We start from the raw sequence: 20,270 nt of genomic DNA, 5'->3' as shown, positions 1-20,270 counted from the left end.
TTGTTTGTCCATTTTTTATTTGTTTTGTTTTTTAACCCCAGTTTACATACAAAACTTTAAGTGTCCTACCTTTGAAGATGTCGGCTATACCTCAGTATGTTCTCGGCCAAAGTAGGAACCAATAGCTGGCACTTCCTAAATGATAAAAAGCTAGCAACTGCTGAAGCGATTTACCTCAACTTATTATGTTGAATGGTGCAATCTCTACACATAGTTTGCCTCAGCTCATATATGACACAAAAATTGCTGAGAAAATAGTCAGGGATTTTGCAAAGGTTAACTTTTGCAAAGGTTGGCAAAATAGCCTTTCATTTTTTAATCAACAATTTTTTTTTAATCAACAAAAATAGGCAATATCCAGCAGATCTCCAGCATCTCACATCTTGTGGCGTTACTAACTAAATAAAAAAATAATACAGACACTGGAATTTCATTGCAAACATACAAGACACACATCTAAGCAGTATCTCACATACACCAACAGTTGTGTTCTGTTGCTCCCTAGTACTGCTGTACAGAACAAAATCATAAGCATTATTCAAAAACAATTAGCTTCAAAGAAGCAAGCTGGAACACACTCTTGCAAAAAGGAAGTTGTAGCAACTAAAAAAGGAGCAGCAGATTTGGAGGGAGGTCTTCCATTGAAAAGTTCCGAAGAGTTTCTGCAGCTCCTTGTTACTGCTCACTTGTTACAGCTTGTCACACCAGGCAGTCAAGCTCCCCCCTTTATGCTTTGTCACGTGCATCTCAGATTCTCACATCACTGTCACTTCAGGACAAGTGGGGGGAAAAAAACAAAACAAAGCAAAACAAAACAAGAACACACACATCACTGGAGTGAGCTGGAAAAATAATCACAAAGTTCTCCAGCCATTCCAGCCATAGTTCCCTAGTTTTTATCTGACAAGGCAGACATAAAACCACAAGTTCAAAGTAAAACTGGAAAACAAAGGCAATTTGTTGGAATCAATTCATGCAACTTGCAAAGACAGCTTTTCTGAGAGCGATTTTCAAGTTGTCCTAAAAGATATAGCATTGTTTTACAGGGTTCAGCACAGTTTCAAATTAATAATCTAATGACACACAACACAAGCATCTACACCAGAAACTGGTGAACTCATCATTAAATCTCTTGATAGCAATCAAAAAAAAAAAAAAAGCATAATGCTCAGCAAGATATTCTAGTATACTATGAAAGTGAGAGCCAAGGGTTCGTGAAATGAAGATCTTGGTCATCAGCTCTGCATTTCATCTAAACTTAATAGGAAACTTCAGGCTTCACGACATCTTGTCTGCAACGCTGACTTCGTCTTTCTCCAGTAACCTGGAATACCCCAAGTTCCGCCCCACCAAAAATAAAGCCAAATAAGTTTCCAAGGGCAGGTTTACCCTTCTCCAGCCCTCAGCCAGGGGTAAACAAGAACACTAGCAATTAAAGGGAGCGCAGGCTGCCTCCACCCTGTCCCTGTGGCCACGGCAGAAACCAGAGGTACCAGGAGGCAGGAGGGAGGCCAAGCCCAGCTGGAGCAGGCCTGGAGGTGGGGATGCCAGACCTGGCACCACAGCAGCAGGGCCCCGCAGCAGCCAAGTACCTCACAGCACAGGCTGCAGTAGTGCTAACACTGACCTGGTGCTCATACATTGTTCAGGAGCAGCCTGATGAAATACTAAGTTATGAAAAAAGAAGTGTTCAACATATTTAATTTCAAGAACAGAAAGACAGAATTTATCTCATCCCAATACAACCACTGAAGAAAAGCTGCTGAGACTGCGTGCTGCCTGACCTGGACAAAGCACGACCAGTCAAGTAGCAACGTGCATTACAATTTCCTGAAAAACCTAATTCTAACAAGTTTGTGTGTTTGGCTTTTTTTTTTTTTTTTTTTTTAAAATTTAAAAAAAGGCATGACAACCACTTAAGAACTGCTATCATTTAAAATCTGTCTTTTGAGACAATTCCGTTACAAATGAACTTAACCTACAGGTTTTTAAAAAAAACGACAAATTATTTTTTAATTTTAACTGGATTTTTCTATTTTTCAATTCACGAGGGATCAAACTTTCACTACTTTCCACAACAGGGAAAAAAAAAAAAAATTGTACCTTTCCTATACTGTTGGCTATTTTGGTTTGGAGAAGAAGGATGGGAATAGAAGACAGTCTTAGAATCACATCTTATTATCCTGTTATTAGCACGAATCCCTGCAACAATCACCATTATCAAGTAAATGATTTTTATCTACTGTACTCTAAACAAATAGCAATCTTAAGTGTCTGATTAGGAAACCAAGATGAAGTCTTCTTCAGTACAAATGTCAAGTCCTGCTTCCAAAGAGAAGCTTTCACCATCTTATTTTAGAGCGATGTTAGTTCCTCAATGAGAAACTCAGCTTTATCAAAGGTATCTTCAGCAAGGGTCCTTTCATTTACTATTACTGCCTAGTAAAAACAGACCAACTTCATTCACGGAGCTCTTTCACCTACAGTTCCCTGTTTGCTGCTAATTCTTTGTTACGGTTAGAGGAGACAAAAAAAGACCCGGTTTAAAATTCCAGTATTTCAGTATTTGCCTTGTAACACAATTCCCAAACTCTTTGTTTTTTTAAGCAAAGTTTTTATTTGGGAGTGAAGTGAAAAATATAGCTAAACTGCATACATGTCAGTCACTCATGTCTCAAGGTCATTCTAAAGAAAACAATTAATCCAAGAACTGTTCATATTCTATTGACACGTAATGAAATTACTTTTCTGAAGAAAAAATAAATAAATTTGAAGTTACAAACAAGTACAAGAAGTGAAAACCCCGATACATTAACGAGTTGTCAAGAAGGGGATTATTTCATATTCATGGACATGTTCATATTATTTACAAGTACACAAGTAATTACAGGCTCTTCCAGGTACATAAGTGGTACATCAGTAATTAAAAGCTCTTCTGGAATCATTGCTCAAGCTCAGTGTACCCTGGAAGTGTCACAACTCCTTGGTCAGAGCTCTGTCTTAGGTAGAGCTTTCATATAGCTTTTTCCCAAATGAAACTTAACTAAAATCTTTCTCTCAATTAAACTAGACATTTAACTAAACGCACTAGGAAAAATTATCAGGCTTGTAGAAAGTTCTAAGTTGTCAGGCATGCTACCAAATTTATAGGCCCATTGGTACAGAGAGGTCCTTTTAAAGACAGCCATCAGTACCTTATGTTTTTGTAAGCAAACATTGATTTTTTTTTTTTAAGAAATTTAACAGCAGTCAGATGATGCAATTTAGCTCAACACTATCAACAGTGTTTTATGTTCACACCCCGAGATAAGCTAAATTGGGTTCTACAGATACAACTCAAACCAGAAGCTAATAAAACCCTCAGCTGTTCAGTTTCTCCACCCAATGAGCCAACACAACACCTACCTTTCAGTAGTGATCTTTCACTATGATTATTTAAACAATGGAACATTATAGCAAACACTTTTTAAAAAGGTAAATCTTCAGGGACGATATGTTGTTTGTGTGTTTTTTTTTTGTTTTGTTTGTTTTTTTTTAAAGTACTTTAAGTACTACGTACTTTCCATACTTTCAGCATAGTATGGGCAGGTAATATAGTCCCTAACTTAAAGCAATGCAAATACCTGCTAACACATCCTAGGGAGTTGACAAGGTACCCAAAGTCAAACTAAACACATTAATGAAGGTGAAAAGGCTTAAAGTTGTATTTTTCACCTAAATCTGGCAGCAAAGTCCACAGCTGTGGTTCCCATTCTGTGAACATGTGCTTTACAACTGCTGGATGTGCACTTGAGATGACAAATAATGACCAGATCTCTATAACCTAAACAGTTCAACTATAGTTAAGGAAATGTTAAAAATTACCTATCTGCTAAAGAGTGCTGCTCCTTCTATGGAGAGCAATGAAACAGATGCCATCTCCTAACAGCAGGGTATAGGAGCATTTCCAAAAGTTAGAGGTACTGGGTTTCTCTGGAAAGTGGTTTTAAAGCATGAGTATAGGTTAAACAGAATTTCTTTGTCTGCTTTCATCTATGTGACATATTAAATCCTATGAAGTTATACTTAAATGCCTGTTACAAATTCCATAGGTAAAGGATTCATTTCTGTTGAATGTCACACGTAGAATCTAGTAAACAAATTACACTGAAAGCTTTAATAAACACCTCTTATAAAAGTTACTTTCACAGATTAACATAGCTATAGTCAACAATTCACCCACAAAGCATCTCCCCTTTTTTCTTTCCCCCCCCCCCCCATAAAAATCTCCATTTTCATCAAGTATCTATATCCCCAAAAAAATGGTGAAGGGGTAAAAAAAAAAAATATTGGGTTAATCCAAATTAGAATGACATGCAGAAAACTATCCGTCTATATTTCTTTCATGCAGATATTCAGGAAAAAAGGGGGGAGGACGGAAGTGGGGCTTCAAAAGACTGCTCTCCAGTTGTGTGAACAGAATCTGAAGTGGTTTTGGATATCACCAGCCTTCAGTAGTACCACAGACATTGCTAAACTTTTCAGACTGTCTCCCCAGAGATAAGATCAAAAAAAACTAACTCCCTGCCAGAGGCCGTGATTTCCCTGGCTCAGGTAATACCAGACTGCTGCTGCGGTCTGAAAAACTGACTGACACAGTCAAGTTCTATTGTGATATAAATTAAGGACCACCTCTCATAGAAAGAGTCTATGAAAGGCTTAAAGCTTTCCAAAATTGTCAAGATACTGAAGACTTCGGCCCAAGTCCAGATGAAACCACAATTCAACTTTGAAAGAAAAGTGATAGGGCTATGTTAACAACCCAAGGCAAAAACACAAACCCAACCCTCCAACACTGCTCATTTCTTCAAGCCATTATTGCATGGCAGCAAGTTGTTTTGCATCTGCCAGTGGTAGGACTGCTATTATGTGTTTATTCTCAAGTTTGTTTATAAAATGGTGTGTACACAGTTTATATATTGTTCAAAGGATTATTTGAGACTTCCTACACCATCTTATACTGTTTCCATTTTATTAATAGAAGTTACAAAAATAATCTGGCTAGCAGGATTCATTTTAACATTCTCTTACTTCATTGACAAAAGATGTTGATTAAACTCACAAGAACAAGCCCTTTATTCTGAACAAAGGTATTTACTCTTAAAAGAGTGGTTTTACAAGAGAGGAGAGCGGACTGAGAGGAACAGAACAGCCTCTTTTCATACTCTCAAGTCAGAGCCCAGCTGGCCTCATGGTCCCACTGAAACACTCATCTAGCTGACGAGGTGAGAGACTCCAGAAGTGATCGATTGTTGCCAAGACACCAAGAGCTAACCCTGTGGGGCTAGAGATGGCCGCATGCCTTCTTCGACAAGGAAAAACAGAAATTTGGCTGGTATGATCAACAGTGTCTGTCAAGTGCTTTGCAGTCCCAAAACACTTGTGTTCTTCCACCTCCCTGAAGTATTTGAAAAACTTAATTCTAGGACTTCTAATATACCTAGGTTAGCTACTTCATTTCCTCTCACAGTCTGAGGATGCATGGGATTTGATTCCTACTTCACGAAGTACTGCAAACACAGTTGGACTTGGAGTAAGTGTGCTTGTCCATTTTTTAAGTGGACAACGATGCACACACATTCACAAACAGGAAGCTAGAAGAAAAATCAGGTACGTAAGAAGAGCATAGACAAGCTTCCCAGTTTCCAGGTTATTAGCAGAGCTATCACACTGTCTGCAGGTCCCCTGTGAAACTGCTGGAGGACTGCTTATTGCTTTAAATAATTCAGTGCTCCACAGAGGCATTTTGGCAGTTAAGAACTGCTCACAAAGCAGATGATGTTCCAGGAGATAGTTTAACTCGTCTGACAGGACTCAAATTTGCATACGTAAATTTGAGTGATAAAAATATCAGCTGCAAAACAAATAGATTATTGTGTTTAATAAAGCTTCATAACAAAAGTTTTGTGGCTGACAATACATATTCAAACTCCGCACCTGTTATTTATTTAGTGATTAGAAATTTATTCCTGATCCGGTGTTCCCATTAAAAACACAAAATGACTAGAGAAAAAGAGTATTTTTAAAATGAAACAAAGAATAGTGAGCAGAGCACTTTGAAAGACGAAATCAACTTTCTGACTTATCACTTGAAAACTAGAGACACAAAGCAGCTGAAAGTGGAATAAACTGAGCTCATGCTGAAGAATCTAACAGAACAACTACGTTTTATAACTCTGGAAGAGCCACATCTCTATAAACTGATCTGAGAATGAGTAATCTCAACACTACCAGGAATATACAAACAGTAATTCAGTGATACGGTTATATGGATGGTAGCATAACAACTAGGCTTAAGTAAGATAACAGGCTTCCTGATAGCAGTGGTCCTGGTCTTTACTGATAAATTGAAATGAAATCTAAAAATTGAAGTACACATGCATAACTTTTCTTGTTGTTACAGAAATGGGTCATTTGCCCCCAAATTCATTACCAAAGAAAGAGAAAAAGAGTGCTGTAACAATATATTAAAAACAGCACATTTATACAACAGGTAACCACATCGCACTGACATTCATGATTGCTTCCAATTAAAGCCAACCAAAGATTACACTAAAAGACCAGAATATATAATTGGTAGGAGAAAAAAAAAATAATACTAAAAACACATTCTGAAACACTGAAGTTGTTTGCTGACACCACCACCACAACTTCATCTGGCTAGAACAATAAAATGAGTGATGGAATAAATATTCTTTGAGAAAAAGCCAAAAATCCCTCAGAAGTCAGTGTAAACTTAGCATTACACAAGCACTTAGTCCTCTTTATAGGCATCATTCTGGAAACAGAACTGACCAAAAAAAAAAAAAAAAAAAAGAGAGAGAGAGAGAAAAGAAGTCAAGAAAGAAGTCAAGACTTACTTGTCAAGGAAGTCCTTGTCCACAACCGCACAGATGTCAAGCAGAGGATTTCCCATGCCAAACAGGACATTTTCACTGTAAGAGAACCAATTATTTTAAAGTTACTTTAATACAGTACATTGAAGATTTATTTTATTTTATCTTTTATTAGAGAGGAAAGTTTTTCTTTAATACAACTGAGGAACAAAAAGATAGGCATTTTTCCCAGTGCAGTAGCAACCATTTACCTGGCATACAGACCAAGAGTCAAATTTGAATGAACCAGCTTACAGCAATATTGTGATCTATATACAGACTACAAGAAGTCACAAGTATATAAAGCATACAAAACCACATTCTGTCATTTTAAGAATTGCATTCAGGTTACCATACCAGATTTTAAGTATGGGGAGCTTCAAACCAGTTTATATAAATTTCACTGAGCAGACCCAGTTGCTGGGTTTACTCTGATACTGGCCAATAATTTACAATTTAAGTGCGTTTTAATCAACTGAGATTAAGAGCCTATGGATTCTGCATTGTCAGCCATCTCAGGATGCAAAGCCTCCTATGAAGAACATTCATTCTCGCTTTTTAATCAAACTGAAATTCATTACGACTTCCACCACATAAAAACAAGCCATCAGTAGATACTGTCAACAACTGAATGAGCTGGCTTTTGTTATTTTATTTTTCGAAGACCCATCCAGAAATCACGTATTACATTTTCCTGACAAGCACGCATTTGGGTGATAATGCACTAATACCCAGGGATTAGATACACGGCCTAATGTCAAGTGGGAGTGAATGCAGCCATTCTCCAAGGCTGCCTAAAACAACATTCAAAACCACCACATTCCTTGCTAAGCCAACACCTGCTGCCTACAGCTGGCAGGACAAGCACTTGCTGTAGCTACCAAAGGTAGCGTTGGTATCAATGCCACCAAATAAGTCTCCCTCTTTACCAAGCCCCTGTGAAGCATTAGCAGAGGAAGCAGATTCCCGGTCTCTCCATCCCCCAAATAGCACTACTGCAACTGCAGCCTTCACTAACTGAATGCTCGAAGCTGGATAACGCTATCGGCTGGATCTCAAAGCCAATGAGCTTCCAATTGTTTTGGCCCATTTAGAGCAGGAGAAATGTTTTACAGACGTGACATCTGTCCACTAAATGGTGGATTTCATTAACTTCTACTCAGCAAGATAAGAAAAACAGAAGACAGAACAAGCAGAAGGGAGATGGCACGGAACAACCTCCCGAACTGCATCCAACAGAGCCTGGAAACTCAACCACGTACTTCCTCTCACAGCTAACAAGAAAGGCCCTTAGCTGACAAATATTTGTCAAACTTGGAGATGCTTGCCAAAAATACACTGTCACGCTTCCTCTTTTTTAGGATGCCGTATTAGTCTCCGCTACACGTTAAATTCTGAAGTCCAGAAATGAAGAAGTGGCCAACATGATTAACACCCTTGATAGAGATGTAGCAAACCATGCCTGACGTAGCTTATTTTTTGTTGTAGCTTTAAAAAGAGGCCTTCACAGCCCAGTTCACTGTATTGCCAAGTTCGTGTGGAAGACTGAGACAGAAATACAGCTCACTCATAACTGAAGCAGGCAAAATCTGCTTGGAAAAAAAATGTATTTCCAAGTATTTCTGCTAGTGTGAGAAGCGCTGTTTTTGTTAAATATTAGAATATGAAAAGCAGATCAAAATAATGCTAAGTTATACACAGGTGGAAGAAAAGAGGAGGGGAAGACAGATTCCAGTTAAGACAACATAAGGATAAAGGGGATAGCAGTCAGAGCCCCTAGACGGGACATTCTTTCCATTTTAAAAACTATTTCATCAGTAGTATCATAGGACCAGTTCTACCCTGGTCTATCCTGGACAGTCCTCTTCTATCCTCAAGTTTTTGTTCTCCCGATGGTTTTTACAACCACCCCCTCTCAAGTACACTCAAGGCTGTGTAGTAAGGTGCCATCAGGGATGGAAAGTTTCAAGAGAAGATAGGTGTGAAAGATGTAACGCAACTTATTTTTGCAAATAAGCTGAAGACACGAACTAATATATACTAACAGCTAGCCTTGTGTCTTCAATTAACAGATGTTTCTACATTTTCAGTTACTTCAGCTAGATGTTTGAATTAAGGAAGTCCCAAGATACTAGGACTCCCATGCTTAAAACTGCACGCTATCATTTGCGAACAGGAAAGGGAAAAAAAAATACAATTAATAAAGAATCACAAGCTCCATTTGTACTGGAGACTGTAATCATGTCACACCGAGTATGGTAAAAATACCTTCTTGGATTAAATAGGAAGAGTCTAAACAATCTCTTAAATAAAAGTCACATTTAAAAAATTGAACAAGTTAAAGCTGACAACACTGCAATCAGCATTTTCTAATACTAGATTTGCAAACCACCATACGAAGACTCCAGTGTTTCTACTGTTTAAGACCTTGCAGTGTAAACCCTTAGGACATTCAATGTGATTAACCTAAGGCTACATTTCAGTAGTGTGCAAGTTGCACTTCATTACACTGCAAATCACCCTTCCCTGCTTGAAGGGCTGCAAATTGCCTGCCCTGTTACACTGCTGCTTCATTTGTGGCATCAGATGAGGTAGGCAGTTACTCAGCTGTAACGCACCCCTCTGTACCGACAGTAAGAAAAGAATATGTCACATATACAATAGCTGACTTTAAAGAGCAAAAACACATAAACAAACATAAATTTAGGATCCTGTAGAACACTAAATTTACGAATCACCAAAGCAAGCATCAGAGATGCTGGAACATTACATTCTCACTGAGTTTAATGCTTTCAACACCACATGTGAACCTTACTGGCCTTGTGTTTGCTTCTCAGTCACATTGGACACCTGCACTGATCAAAGCTTCACAGATTATTTGCAACCATCTAGATATAAGTTAGCAAGGAAGCAGCAAGAGATTGCTCCAATGTTAGATTTCACAATACGCTGGTTATTTGAGTAATACACATCTGCACCAGAGGTGGAACAAATGCTTATGCACACCGCAGCCTCCTTGACTCCATCCAGTCCCATCTCCTGCACGCAAGTGATGGTATCTACTCATTCTAGAAGGATGTTCCTGTCAAATTTGACTAACCTATTGCAAAATAACATTTATCTCTTCGAGAAACAAGTGACAAGCCCTCCACCTGCAAAAATTAATGACGTACATCTGACTGTATCAATACCAATGTGTGGGTGTGTATATATATATGCATATGCAATAGGCATATGCATACAGTACATATACAAGAACAAGATGTTGATACAAATCTAAGGCTTGTTCGGACACAGAAATATGCCATCCGCATCACAGACAAAACTACAGGAACAACGCCAGCTTGCTTGACAGAAAGCTTAGATGCATTAGACGGCTTAGGATGCATTTGCATTCTAAATGCTTGGCAAGAAGTAATGTATTTTAATGAGTTTGTCATTTACCACCGGACTGAATGAAGAGTTAGTTTTAATTACAAGTTCCATGTAATCCATTAAATGTATTTTCACCTCCTAATTACGGCACTTTGAGAGGAGATCACTATTAATCTTTCACAAATAGACAGAGCCCATCACACAGGACTCTCTCCTCACCACAATTTGCAGAAATAATGGAGCGCAACTAAACTGGTGGAACGCAAAAACCAAACAACCTAAACAAACAAAAAAAGCCATCAGTACTGAGCTGCTCTTCAACCATTTTGAAAGAGATCAACAGCACTAACCATAACTGAATGATCTGAAAAGCTGTGTCTGGAATCCTGGTCATATATTAATAAATCATTATGCTGCTCCTGGCATCTTTAAAAATAAAGTTCTGCCTCTAGCTGGCAGCTGAACAGTGGCAGTACCATGTCTAAGTATCATCCAATTCTGTTATCACCGATAACTACTGTGCACTTGATTGGAACAGCAGCATCAAAATGTCAGTGAAAGCACTGGGCACTGGTACACAGATAGAGGAATAGTTTGAGCACTTGGCTACAGCATTGTCTTGCTTAAAAAAAATCCCATTACCTCTTAAAAAGCATTTCACATTTTCTCTTGTTAATTGCCACAAAGATACTCTCGTCTACATAATAGCAACAAATAGCAACGGGAGCTAAGTTGATAAATCCACCTTTTTTATTAGTCTGTGACAACCTCATCCTGCTGTGCAGCTGTAACATACACAGAAATAAATTCTCATGCTGACTCACTTTACAGTCAAAAAGCCATAATAAAACGCGATTGGGAAACTTGGGTGTCCCGGCTGCATGACAGAACCTCAATGCACTGCCTGCTGCATGCCCAGCCTTCCATTTACCAATGTAAGAGGATGATTTGTAAAACCTGACAGCTCAGGTACACCTATAGGGCACGATCCTACCCTAAGGAGTAACGCCAAACCAGGCGCGTTTGAAGCGCTTTTACTTCAGTTGCACAGCCAGACCTTACGTAACACAAGGTCTGGATTCACCAAAGATCCCTCACACAGGTAGCTGAAACCAAGCAGCACCACGCCAGCCGCATCTGAACAGCCAGAAGCTTTTGGCTAACAGCGTTCTCCTCTCACCGTGCCTCCCTACGAAACGTAATTACAGGTGAGTTACACGGCGTTTGCTGCTGGCCCTCTGACGCTGAAGCCACTTCAGAGCTGTCACCGTGTGGTTCCTGAGCTTCCCCCACCTCCAGCCAGCCACCTCAGCGTACAGCACCCAACTGCCCCGCGCTGCCCTCGTTCAGGTCTCAGGTTTGGGCAGCACGTGGCGGAGGAGCTGCCTGCCCACACGCCGGCTTACTGGAGCATCTTGGGCGAAGACAGCATCCGCCGCCAAACTTTGGTGGTCTTCTACAGCACGGACCCGGCGCTGCTCGCCCCGACAGCACCGCGGCCGCCGGCACCTGGACCCCGGGCAGCGAGCGGGGGCTGCGGGCGGGGGCGGCGAGGCCGGGGCTCGCCCAGCCCTGCGGGGAGCTCGTTGTGCCCGGGCACCGCCGCCTCCTGGGCGCAGCGCAGCGGAGCGGGGCTGCCGGTGCGGGGCTCCCCCGCACGCCTGGGGACCGCGGGGGACCGCGGGTGGAAGGAGGGATGGAGAGAGGGAGGGAGGGAGGGAGGGAGGGACGCGGCGCCCGCCCCGCCGCCCGCTGGTTCCCCGAGGAGCCGCGGCGGGGCTCGGCGTTACCTGAGGGTGGGCATGGCGCCCCGCCGCCTGCCGTCGCCTCCCCGCCCGCTGCCCGCCGCCCGCCCCGCCTGGCTCGGCCGCGACTGAGCCGCCGGCCACGGCCCGCCCGAGCCACTTGCGCGCCGCCGCCCCGCCCCGCCCGCCCGCGCGCTCCGCCATTGGCCGGGCGGCGGCCGGGGGCGGTCCCGCGGCGGCGGAGGGCGGCGGGGAGCGGCGGGGAGCCCGGCGCTGCGGGGCGGCCGCCGGCCTCGCGCCCCGGCTCGGACGCGCGCGGTACCGGGCGGCGGCGGCGCGGCTCGACCCGACCCGCCCGGCGCCCCGGGCTCCCCGGCCGCCATCTTTGATGCGGGCAGGCGGCAGCGCCTCCCCGGCTCTCGAGGGGCCGCCGCCTCCGTGCCCCTGCCCCAGGGGGGAGCCGCGGCCCCCGCCATAAGAGAGGGGAACGGGCTGGGGGCAGCGCGCCGGGGCCGGGCTGTGTCGCAGTGCCCGCAGTAAAGATGGCCAGCGCGGCCCCGGGCACGGCCAGGGCACCGTGACAACGGCTGCGCCCCCGAGGGCACCCCGCTCCCCTCAGGCTGTGACAGGTCCCCCTGCCTGCAGCCACCATCCCTGCTGTGTGCCCCGGGGCTGCTCCGGGACAAGCCCCCTCAGCGCAGAGCAAAGCCCCCCACAGCGCACAAGGATGCGCTTTGACGCCTTTTATTGGCACCTGCTGGGTACGACCTCAGCGAGGCATCGGCCACCTTCTCGACGCCTTCCTCAGCCGCCGCTGACAGGCACCTGCAGGGCCCTGACACGCCAGGTGCAGGTGCAGGGTCCCCTCATCTCCAGACGCGAGGTTACCGTACTCACGGGTTGCCACACGCAGCTTCCAAGCATGGCTCTGTCGTCCCCACCTGCCTCAGGCCGAGCGGGGACACTGCTGAGATGCAGGCCTGGCTGCCACCATCCGAGCCCTTCACCTTCCAACCTCATCCCACAGCGCGTGACATCCGACGGGAGCTGCCAGGCCACGGGGGGAAAGCATCGGCAACGCCAGGTTGGTGTTCTTCTCTCTTCCTGTCTTCCTGCCCGCTTGCTCTTCGTTTGGCTGCCAGATTACTGCTCCCCCGTGACGATTTGGCACTTGTTTTGTTAACTTACCAGCACCAGAAGCACTGATTCATGAAACTGATGTCAGAAAGGGTTGTTTTTGCCAAAAGCGAATCCCACGTTGTTCTGTTAAGTAAGGCTATATTACCTCTAATTAAATACGTAAACTTCCAAATGATGTGTTTATTATTAGCCTTAGCCTCTTCATCTACAAAATGGGAATATCGTACTCAGAAAAATTAAAGCCTGACATTTCGAGTATTTGCTGATTTTAAGGTGTGTCTTAAGAGGTCAAAATCTGAGATGTTCATGATGCTTAAGGACCTATGGCATCATTAGAAGATAATAGGAATATTTATGTTTAATACCTGAGGTTAAACGGATTTCTTTGGATTTCCCAACTGGACGATGAATTATCACTCACAAAATTCTGGTTCTTAAAGGTGGTCAGGGGTCTTAAAAAGTCAAATTAAGGGGAGTGGGAAACACATCCAATCCCTTAAGCGAAAGCTTGCAACACACAATACAACAGGTTCCCAAATCCTGAAGTAGGATTTTAAACTGTAATTAAAAGTAAATACTGTATTTGGACACACAATGGCTATATCCTCCCATCTGTGCTGAACAATTAATTACTCTTATTTTAACAATTTCAGTGCCTAACAGCCAAACCTCTGTTTTGTAACTGAAAATGAGGGGGTGGAGGGAAATCCTATCACACAGACAAATATAACAATAGCAGTAACAAAACTCATGTCTTGTTAGTCCCATCGCAACATTTTCAGTAATAAATACATATTTTAAAAAATCAAGTAGCATCCCTCATAAATAATTACCCGGCTTTAACAAGCACGTCAGAAAGAACATAAAAGGGACCAAACAGATATAACACATTACCTATATTTGTAGTAATGTCTACCATATATCAACTGCATATTATGAATATTAAGCTACAGAGTCCAAATGAGGTAGCATCAAACGTTTCTAACTTCTTACCAATTCAGCAAGATGCTATGAGAAGGCTGTTTTTCTAGAAAATTAAACAACCTTTTGTGAATTAGCACAATAGCACTTGTCAATAGCACTTTATAAACTTACAACTATACCCAAGTGTACGAACAATCATGTTGCTTGCACTAACACACACCTGCAGAACCTACTGTTACTGATGTCTTTAAGGCATCACCTACCACTACTGGGGTTTTTGGTTGTCTGCCAGATAACTTCTAGATATCTTGACACACAGCTAGAGCAAGAGCAATCAGGGAAGCCCTAATTAAACAGTCATTTATCAATTATGGTCATTCACAGATTAACTTTGTGAAGCTTGTGCCACAAGTTTGACTTGTAGTCACACCAGCTGTGTGCTAGGCAGCCTGTCTGAACTCGCTCAGCCCATCCAGCTCCTTCCAAACTTGCTCGGCTTGCACAGAGCGGCTGACCCATGCCTTGGCACGTGTTTTGGCTTCAGAAATCCCAGCAAAAATACAGAGTTCACAACTTTTCATCTAAAAACATATAGTACCTGATAGGCTCTAGCCACAATTTCTCCTGACTGCTTCTGTTATTATACAGTAAGGATTAGATGTTCAGGGCCATCTCAGTTCCTGTACGTATGATGAACTACTGCACCTCAGGTGACTCCACTAAAGTGCTTACACCAACAGACAAGTATGGGAGAGCTTGCAAAACAGCACTTTATTGAAGCAATCCGAGAAACTATACATTTTATACATATATAACTTGTGTAACCAAGATACAGGCAAACTAGGCCTTGGCCTTGGACTGCATTGTGCTCTATAACACAATATTCAGTATAAATTGTCTACATTACTACACAACCAAAAAGTTCTCCATCAACCCTCATATTTCATGCAATTTCTTCTAAGTACTAAAATAAGGTTAATTTTAGGTAAGCTGTCCATACTACAACCCCGTGAGACAGAAGGTTGATCGTTTACCTAATAGCCTCAGCAGACATTATAAAATGGGACTAGCAAGCACAAAGTCCATTAACTCTCTTTTGATAAGAGCATTTTACACATCTTATATGAGTTTTCTACAAAAATGATTGTTTTGAAACTATTTCTGCAGAGAAAAAAATGTATTTTACAATAAAATATAACATTTTTAGCTTATATGAATATCTTAGCAAACTCTTAGGTATATTTTACATTTAAAATCCCATAGCATAATCCATTTCTTTTAGACCAGCTTCACAAACAATACAGCTGTAAAAGCAAAAGAAAATCCGTAAATTCTAATCTAAAAGAAAATCTGTAAGTCTGTTGCCTTCCTTATATTACAGACAGCTATTCTTTTTTCCTCTATCTTATTCAAGTCAAACAGCCTAATCCTTCAGTTCCAACTGATTTGTAACTCTGAATGTGTAAGAAAAAATAACATTTAATATCTTTCACTAGAAATGCAATCCAAAAGTAGCATAAAAGCAGCAAGTTGCCTTACATTACCATATCCTTCAGGCATGGAACAGCTTTGACTGCGGCCAAACAATCATTAAAGAAATGATTACATTACAAAATGGGAAAAAATAATAAAAAAACTTCACTTAATTCTGAGTGAATACTCAAAGACTTCTCACCTTCACACAAAATACTTATTTATTGTATAAATAACATTAGTATGTAATGTAAATTGAAATTCGTTAAGAAGTGAGTTCTGTACATACAAGATGAAAATCCTTGAGAAAACCTAGTGTTCACATCATATCTTTGAGTTCAATTTACTTCTTTCAAGAAGATAAGGTTTTCCGACACATTGCCAGCAAATACTAATTAATGACCTTTAGACAGCAACACATTCCCTGCTTCTGAAACTGGTTTTGTGAAATACTCATGTACTTTGCCTGTGTAAGTAGCTATTCCAATTCAATATCGCAACCTTGAGTCACAAGCCAGAGTTTTGGTTCAAACATTTCCACTTCAAATAGACCTCAGTGACAATAGAGGAAGCCAAGGTCTTGTTCTGCATAAAGTCCGTTTTACACTATTACAATTGACACTATATTCAATTACTTCTCTGTCTCCTTTCCAGACATCTTCCATGTCTGTTTATAAGTAACATTAGTAGATCCGATTAGATGAGTAATTCTACACAAGCTGTTTCATTTGCTGAAAAAGAAGGAACTCTCAAAATTGGTAGAATTCACAGGAACTTCACGACTCATTATTCAATAGTCATATTTGCCCTGGTTCCCCTCCCACACGTAATTGTGCATGTAAGCACCTCTCGCGACAAGACTGGTCCTGCTGGCTTCAGTGAGGCAACACACTAAGTCGGAGGCATACATTTTTGGAGGATATTAGGAGAGACTAACTACCCCTGAATGACCCTTCTGCCAGGTGGGCTGCAGGTACTGTCAGTGGAGGAAGGACTAGACCCCTGCTGTGCTCATGGTTCACAGCATGTATAGCCTTCCCGTGGCCTCCTCTTTCCTCAAGTCACACACTTCTTCCCAATAAAGCACAGGATTTCTTTAATTAAAAGGAAGGGAACACCCTAACAAGCTTCTCCAACACAGGAATGCAAAAGTGTAGAAACCATGTCCCATAACACATGCTTTGATAAATCCTGCATGATTACATCAACAACTGCAAAAGACACGTGGCAATCCACACAGTGATCTGAGTTACAGATCAGCACAATGGAAGCAAGATCCTAAACAGTCAGTGTTGGGATGTATTTCTGTCAACATGACTTTGAAGGGAAGATTGCTGCTGCTACGTCTTAGATGAAGCAAAATTAGAAAAATACGTCCCAAGTGTCATCAAAAGGTTTTATTTGTCTACTTTCTAAAGGGGTCTAAATATCCATCTGAAAAAAAAAATATAAAAAATCTGCTGGTTTTATCCTTCTGGGAGCACACACAGCAAGGTGCTAGAGTTAGATCTTTCTTTGTACCAAGAGGCTATCAAGAGTACCGACACAGGGAAAGTGACCTGTGTTTCCACATCTGGGTAACTGAAAAGTGAAGAAATTACAAAGCAACAAGACAAACTAAAAAGAATATAAGTGGAGAGTGAGGTGGAGAAAAAAAAAAAAAGCCAGTGATAATGAGAGAAAGAAAAATGGTTTACTAAATTCTAACTGAAAGCTTTGTCACAGCTAATTTAAAATACTCAGAATCTTCTTTCAGTTTTAGAAAGCTTATGAAAGAATAAGCTAAATTTAAACCCTGCTTATTAAGAAAATTAAAAATGCATGAAATTAGCAACATTTCTACATTCACGACTATCAAGCTGTCTAAAATTTACTGGAACAGCAATGACAAACGACTGCTTTTGACAACAGTTACCCACAGAGCGTTTGATAATTTATTCTGAAAAGCAGTAGATGTCTAATAGTAACAGAAAAAGAGGAATATTGTACTTTGTACTTCTGCACAAATTTGTCAGATTCAATGCTTACATTGTCTTCATGTAGATAAATCGACTTGTCCAAACAGCCAGCTACGTCATTACTATTTAATCAATGCAGCAGCTGCAGAACTGCCAGAAGGCCATCACGTAACAGAGGGGACTTGACCATGGAGGATTTCACAACTGTTCATTTTTCTCTTCCGCAAGCGTGCAGATTTCTATACAGAATTACACATATCAGCCCAAATGTTTCTACAGAAAACATTCAAATTCTTCCATGGCTGTGACAGTCCATTAACAGAAGAAGCCTGGTTGTAGTTTTCACAGACTTCCAAGATAAAACCAAACCAAATGTAAAAGGACACAGATCCTTAGTAATTCTCCTTTATAGTAATACCTCATGTTTCTAGTAAGCTGATAGTACTGCTCAATGACAAACTGCTCGCCATTCTGCAAGCCAATTTTCTGTTCAATCAGTACAGTTGACACGCACCGTGATATTTTATTTCACACAGCAGAGATGTGGTCAGAAGTCTGAGCCACGTAACATGCATTAACGGCCTTGCCTAAAGCCCGTTGGTTTTAGCAGGGATTTGCACCCGTCAATGAAGACAATACAAAACCTGACACCCAGCAGATTAACGTCAGCACAATGCCCTGTTGTGCTGGGAACGCTCCTTTGGGTCTTACGCTTGCTTGGTGGCAAAAGCCAACCATCCTACATTGCCTTCAAAGAACTTCAGCTGAACCAGCTGAGCTCTGCCTGCCTTACGGGGCAGCTGGTTTTGTTCTACTTTGCCTGAAAGGCACTGAGGCTGTATCCATGAAACCTCCCTGATGCCACTTTCAGAAAGTGACAAGTTAAAGATATAAGAGAGGGACATGTTTGTTGCTGGTGACAATGAGTGAAATTTAACTTTTAATGTCATTTTTTGATATCAAAATAGATTGTGCAGTAGCCAGAGGAAAGATACAGGTTCATAACATATGGCAGCACAGTAAGGTGTGAGACCATCCTTGTTTGGTCCATTGCACATGGTCTTCTGAAGAGACTGTAGAGTATAAAATGCAGATGTTGAGAACAACAAATTCTCACGTAATTCTTAGTATGACAAATATGAAGTTGTTATCCCCCAAGTGATTTTTTTCAAGTTGTTGTTGTTTTTTTTTTGTACTTCTTTTCTGATCCATAGGCTAACTGCTTTCAGTGCTACCAAGCACAAGTAGCACGGCTTCCATTAACAACCCAGCCTCGTTACAAACACGACAAAGTCAAGGGACCTCTGCCACTCGGACTGGTACCTTCTGTACTGGCTCTCAGCAGGGGCCAAGGTCCTCCAGCAGCAGGCAGCCAAGCACGTTCTTGCAGCAAACAAGATCAGAGGTCTGCCAAATGTAGCCTGCCCACCTTCCCCACTGCACAAGCCCGGTCTGGGGCCTACAACACTCATCGACACTGTTTGATCACCAGCTGATTATGGCATTGCTCTTCTTATCAGACAGCACTGGAGTCTAGCTGGCACTTCATACTGAACTAACCTGGAACAGATTGAGAGTACTGAAGTTCTAACAGCATTAGTATTTTTTTGACCCATTGTGCACCTTGCAAAATTATTATTTTTTTTTAATAGGTTGATACGAAGTACGCTACCATGGCTTCCCATTCCATTTTGAACATCCTTTACATTTTTAACTGAATACTTCAACAACGTTCTCAAATTTTTGTATTTTTATGTTTGGGCTTGAGGCAGGTAAAACGCAGTTTCCTCTAATAAGCTTTATAAGCAGAAACACTGCAGTTCCCAGTTTCTTGTTCCTCCTTGCTCTGAGGCCCACAGAAATAGCTGATGCTTCTTAATTACAACTTTACATTGCTGCAAGCCATTTATTTTCCTTCAGAGCTCAGTTACATTTTTCCTCTTCCATTATCTGCAACTGAGCTTGTTAACTATTATTAGGCTGGAGAAGTCGCTCAGCTGCCAGAGGAGCAAGTACCCTGACTTTAACAAATTTAATAGGATTAGTTCTTTGGGTACGGACATCAGCGCTGAAAGGGGCTGTTCTTCAGGACTGCGATGAGAACATCTCTTTATGCTATATTTCAGCAAGTTATTAGCTACCACCAGGGCAATTTCTGGCGTTTCAAGCCCTGTGTCATTAATCTGCTCCGTATCCTGAGCGCTTGGAAGGAGCTCAGGTATCGGGCACATCCACCCGTGCCTCAATAACCCCGAGAAAACACAGCAGGAACGGCACCAGCCAAAGCTCCGCTCCACCCCTCCGACCACGCTTCCCGCACGGAGAGCCCCACCGGTTCTGCCAGGGCGGTGAAACAAGCACAGGAGCCCGGCGGTCGGGGGGGCTCGCTCGGGGTGCCCGCAGCGCTCCACGTGCCCCGCGCGCGGCCGGCCCCGCACAGCGCCCGGGGACCGCGCAGCGCAGCCCGAGCCGCGGGGAGCCGCGGGGAGCCCCGGGGCCACGCGTCCCGTCCCGCCCCGCCCCGCCGCGGTGCCGCCTGCCCCGGCCGCTACCTGAGCTGCTTGGGCTCCAGCTTCAGCTTCTTGGCTTGCGGCTCCCCCGCTGCCATCTTCGCGGCGCGGCGCGGCTCGGCCCGGCCCCGCCGAGCAGGGCGGGGGGTGGGGGGGAGGCGCGGGGAGCAGCCGCTCCGCCCGCCGCCGCCGCCCGGCCGCCGCCGCTCCGCCCGCCCGCTCCGACCCCCC

At 42.7% G+C, this 20,270-nt stretch overlaps 1 protein-coding gene across 2 annotated transcripts in view; it reads right to left on the bottom strand.

Annotated features, from left to right (window-relative positions):
* Window positions 1-20,235, bottom strand: part of ADK (adenosine kinase) — a 278,413-nt gene extending 258,178 nt beyond the window's left edge. Inside the window, exons 1-2 of one of the 2 annotated variants that reach the window (XM_082765066.1) lie at window positions 20,082-20,235; window positions 6,900-6,974 (exon numbers count right to left, since the gene is read on the bottom strand). In XM_082765066.1, the coding sequence (XP_082621192.1) occupies window positions 6,900-6,974; window positions 20,082-20,137 (131 nt within the window). In that variant the 5' untranslated portion in view covers window positions 20,138-20,235. Of the gene's footprint in view, window positions 1-6,899; window positions 6,975-12,079; window positions 12,298-20,081 lie in introns of those variants that run through there. The other variant, XM_082765067.1, reaches the window with a different exon arrangement.
* Window positions 20,236-20,270: the final 35 nt, after the last annotated feature.

This window comes from Aythya marila (genome assembly GCF_965140915.1).
Source record: "Aythya marila genome assembly, chromosome: 7".
Lineage (NCBI taxonomy): Eukaryota > Metazoa > Chordata > Aves > Anseriformes > Anatidae > Aythya > Aythya marila.
This window is presented reverse-complemented; position numbering and strand designations above follow the sequence as displayed.